The sequence below is a fragment of the Paramisgurnus dabryanus genome, chromosome 19 (assembly GCF_030506205.2).
Source record: "Paramisgurnus dabryanus chromosome 19, PD_genome_1.1, whole genome shotgun sequence".
NCBI lineage: Eukaryota > Metazoa > Chordata > Actinopteri > Cypriniformes > Cobitidae > Paramisgurnus > Paramisgurnus dabryanus.
The window spans coordinates 28392810-28398000 of record NC_133355.1 but is presented as its reverse complement, the minus strand read 5'-3'; the positions used below and the strand labels follow the sequence as shown (position 1 = coordinate 28398000).

At 37.2% G+C, this 5191-nt stretch overlaps 1 protein-coding gene across 1 annotated transcript; it reads right to left on the bottom strand.

The window, feature by feature from the left end:
- Window positions 1–929: 929 nt before the first annotated feature.
- On the bottom strand, window positions 930–2402 carry sostdc1b (sclerostin domain containing 1b). The gene is made up of 2 exons (XM_065294606.2): window positions 2187–2402; window positions 930–1869 (listed from the first exon to the last, which is right to left on the bottom strand). Exons 1-2 carry the CDS (start codon window positions 2380–2382, stop codon window positions 1466–1468), a joined length of 600 nt encoding a protein of 199 aa, XP_065150678.1. The 5' UTR covers window positions 2383–2402; the 3' UTR covers window positions 930–1465.
- Between the last annotated feature and the right edge of the window lie 2789 nt (window positions 2403–5191).

Genomic DNA, 5191 nt, shown 5'->3' with positions numbered 1-5191 from the left:
AGGTAAGTCAACTCTAAAGTGGTGTCTTGCAAAAAAATTGCCCTGTATTTTACAGTATAATGTATGAAATAGGGGAAGTAAATAAACAAAACGTTACCAAGCAAGAAGCTGCACATACAGTAAAACACAGATTTACCCTCTCTTTAACATCCGTATATGATAATTGAACTTTTAAAACAGCAGGTGGTCCTTACATCTCATGCTCTCTGGAGGCGAATCTGTTGGCAGGGATAATTATAGAGAATCAGACTGCGCTTGATGTGACAAAACCTTTCATATTTGATTGTACCTATCAACACATCATCGACACTAAACATTCTTTAAAGACCATTAACTCATGATCTTACCTGCCTTAGTCTGAAAGACTTATTTACACTCTATAGTCAGCCTGAATATGACCCCAGGAGGTAAAGGTGTATGTTACAAAAGACATAAAATGCTGCAATTTGCTTGGATCCAACAGTTTCTCCAGTGAGCAGCAGTGTATCCTGTGCAGTGTCATCTTCCTTTATCTGGATTTCTGGATTCATAATATTAGGAATCTGATTCATAACCTGGAAAATAACCTGAGGCACAGGGTCGTGACTTTCAGAATGACAGAGTGAAAAGATACAGGATACAATAAAGCAGCTTTAACATGTGTCGCCACCAAAAAGTAGCTGATGTGCCCGCAGGTGAGCGCAGCTTTTCACAACAATGCAGTGTTGAGTTACGAACACATTGAGAAAGGATGCGCCTCATTTGTTACATAGTCACCGTCTGTCCATACTGTAAAAAGTTGAATCAACTAAAAAAAAAAAAATACTTCAATTAGTAACACTTACAAAATAACATAAAAACTGTAACTTAAAAAATCACTTTAGGTGAAATTTTTTTAGGTGTTACCAATTGAAGTTTTTTTTTAAGTTGATTCATCTTTTATAGTGCATGCTATTCTCTATTGCCTTGAATATCTGTGGTCTTCACTTTATAAACACTTTACAAACTTTGTAAACATCTTGATTTATTGTACTCTGTACATGCAACTGTATAAATGTAAATGTAAAACATTCATAAACAAACTATTATATAAAAATATATAAAAGAAACTACAAAAATATGAAATGCAAATATTTACGTAACTGTAGATAAGGTTCAGATTTCACTTATTGTTATGTTTATTTCTTAGCCACATGTATTCGTATAAAATAATGTTATTTGTACAAAACATCAACCACCCTATAAAAAAACTAAAGTAGCCTACACATATACAAGCATACAACGCATCTGAGTCCACATAAAATAAAGGAGAACAAAATAAAAACAGCTCTTGTAGCAATCCAAGTCAGTGTTATTGTAAAAATAACACAAAAAAGTCAGTGTATAAGTTCAAATTCACTTTCCTTCAAGGATCAGGGTTGTACTGGTACAAGTCTACATCAGTATCAGTTCATTCAACTTTTGAGAGATCCTCCCATCTGTCTATTCAAGGGTTCTGCTTTGCATTTTTATTTCTGCTCTTTTTCTTCTTGGGATTCTGCACAGGATGATCCTTCGATGGACCTTCGAGTGCATGAGATGAGTCGTTGTGTTGGCGCGCGTATCTCTTGCATTTGCAGGACGTGACGGCTGTGATCTTGTAGGTGCGCGTGCTGCCGTCCTGACACTGGAGTTTGATGCGTTGGGTGCGTGTGCGGTCGGTGACGCAGCGCCACTCCTGAGCGTCCCGTCTGTTCCAGTAGTGACCCCTGCCGATCCAGTTTGGCAGCAAGTGCGTGGGGAGACACTCCCCGGCACACACCAGCTCTTTTACAGGATTCAGGCTGGTGCACTGGCCGTCAGATATGTATTTAGTGGATCTCAGTTCCCTGCAACCGACCTGGTGCTGTTCTGCAAAAAGAGGGTTTAAAAATAAAAAGATGAGCAAGGGGTACCAATCTGAACCAATTAGAACACCTACTGGATGCTTTTTCTTCATTATTTGGTCCAAGCCATGCAATTGTAAAACATCTTTTTACATAAACTGTTTGCATTTTATGAAATGTGTTTGCACAATTATATTTTATCATCAAATGCATCTTAAGGCAAAAATATATAACTTGGCATGGCATGTTTTATAAAAGCAACACCCGCATGCATACGTTTTAGTTATAAAAAATCTTATTAGAAACATCTTATTAGCCTACATTAAAATAGTAAATACCCACCGGTTTGGTCTCCAGTGTCCGCGCGTCTTCCTCCATTGCGCGCTCTATTTAATGACGCATTATTCGGAGTCTCGTGGGAGGATGAAAGCGCGCGCCCGTCAAACACTTCAGTTGCATCGTTTTTGAAAGCGTGACAGCTTTTCATGAGAAAACAAAGCAGAAACAGCAGCTGGTATTCGCATGTGCTCAGGGGCATTGCAGAGGAGTTCAGGTCACTGTCTCTATGAAAGTTTGGAGAATGATAATTTTACCTGTTACTCGTGTATGTTTATATACCCGCCCACTCAGTGATTGACAGTAGGCAGCGCGTGGAATGATAAGCGTGCGGGGGTGTGGCCGTCCCTCGCCCTTGCCACGCCCATCAAACATCAAGATTATTTTGTAGTTAGATGGAAATTATCTCAATGTGAGGTAATATTATATCAAAACATGAAAGGAATCAATTTTATTCAATTTTATTTTAAATCTGAATAATCGGTGATGATTATTATCTATTTATTTTTTTGTTTTATGTTTATGATCATGAAGCAAAGGTACAGTTAAACTAAATTTGCGTTACTGCAATAGAACAAACACCTAGACCGCCAGAACATAAATAAATAGTGTGTTTTTGTTACTTTCAGGAAGCCTATTTCTATCTATCCAGTTTAAGTTGAATCAGTCTAATAATGTATTTGCATAACTTTATCTTACAATAAACTGAAAACCAACATAGACTGCCATTATAACACATTTAATTTCAGTATCATTTATAATAACATTTTCTTGAATTTCTTTACGAGTTTACTTTATGTTTTATAAACAGTATTTTAATTATATAATACTTTTTATTATTTAATTAAGTTGTAAAATAGGTATATGTTTTTCAGACCAATACAGCAATTAATATTAACTGATAAACAGTATTGGGTGTAATGGATTACTAATTACTGTTATTAAATAATTTTTTGATGAATCAAGTAAAAAATTACCCTTAATTTTTAAGTAAATTAATTGTAGATATGTATGATCTAATGCATTACTGTATACGTTCAACATTTCTTTTGGCAATATAATAATATTGAATGCATGTTTGCATTAGAAATTGGTTAGAAATGAATTTAAAATTAGTTAATATTTTGACATTCATACAATAATATATATATATACTGTAAAGCCTATTTCTAATGTCCATGTGGTCAAGTAAGGATTTTAAAGGTACTTTGTGTAACTTTGGAGGATCTCTTGACAGACATGCAACATACAGTAATATAGACATAACTATATTATCAGTGGTGTATGAAGACCTTACATAATCAACTGTATTGTTTTTATTACCTTAGAATAATAGAGCTGATTTTATATACATACACAGAGGCTGCGTCCGAAACTGCAAATTTTGTATAGGTACTGAATAAGATGAAGTACCTACTTACTTGGCGTTAAAACAGTAGGTAGGCTACTGTATAGTATGAATCCTGGTAGTATGAATGAGATTCGGACGTACTACATCTGCCATGTTGCTACATCACGTGACATACGCCGTCATCACGTCATGTCATTTCAGCGCGAAAACAGCCGCATGCCTTTTTTTCTTCGTTGGATAACTCCTCTCCCGGGGCACCATCGTATGCAAACTGCAAAATCTAACCGGAACATACTACTCGCCTCGCCTACTGCTTTTCGCGTACTATATAGTATGAAGTAGGCAGTTTCAGACGCAGCACAAGCGTCTCCTGAAGTCGCCATTTTGCGCTGTCATGTTTCTACAGTAGCCTTTAATGGACAAACTGTTCTATAGATTGCAGCTTTTTTCACTACGTTGTCTCAGACGACGACATGTTTGTTCAGTGCCGGCTACTGTAGCTTCTTTATGCATGGTGTGAGCAGTTATCTGAGCCATTGGTTGCAATTCATAGTCTCACATCTAGATGCCACACAGTGTAGTGGTCTTTACGGGTTCACAGATCCGAAAACCCGAGGTCCGACCCTAAACCCAAACGGGTTTGGGTCTAAAAGTTTCACGTGTGTCTCAGACACGGATCAGGTATAATAATAGCGGCATCGGGTCTTGGGTAATTTAAAATGAATGTGTTTTTGCCGAACAGACCCAAGACGACCCAAACTATCTTGCATGTGTGCATCGAGTCCTTTTCAAGCACCTCCACTATTTGCCAAGAGTGCTTGCGACATCATGTGGCTGACGGTAGGTTAATTTTCATTGAGACAGACCTGTCAATCAATTTTGAATCCATATTTTAGCGGTTACCTTGGTGCCGTCATCAGATAACAAATTAAAATAAATGGAGCAACGGGCCTAATTGGGTGCAAGGCCAACAGGGTTTTTTTTTGTCTGGTTCGTGCAGGGATGCAGACTGCACAGATGCCGTTTACATTCGAGTCCAGTTTGATTAAAAAAATTGCTACTGGTACGGGTCAGACCCGTGTCTAATTTTCCCGGGTTTGTTTCGGGTCAGGGTCTTTCTTTTAAATAAAAATATTTATGCTTGTCAGGTCTGAGTATAAAGTGATTCAGGTCATTTCAGGTCAGGTACATTTCTTTGGAAACGAGAAGACCTCTAACACAGTGGACCTTTAGGATCTAATGAGTAGTGCTTTTACTTTCACAATGTAACTGGAAATAACGTATTTTTGAAGTAACTTGCTCAACACTACTGATGAAATACAAGATTCCTAAGCGAACTTAGGAAATAAAAAAAAACAATTTTATAAATCCAAATTATCTTTGACAATTGCATTATAGGTCAGGTGTTGGAAAGTAGGCATCACCTTTTGTAAAGTGTACAATGCAAATGAGTGCAAGCTTTCACAGGAAGAAAATCTTTAAACCTTCAAAGAATCAACGTGAATGACTTTCACATCAGATTAAGGAGTTTTCAAGAACATACAGATATCCTACAAGTGTGTGTTGTGCATGCAGCTCCAGTCAGTGCTGTAAAGTACAGGCATGCATGACAAAAAACATGAAACAGGATAGCCCTGGATTATTTTACCCCAAAATTATC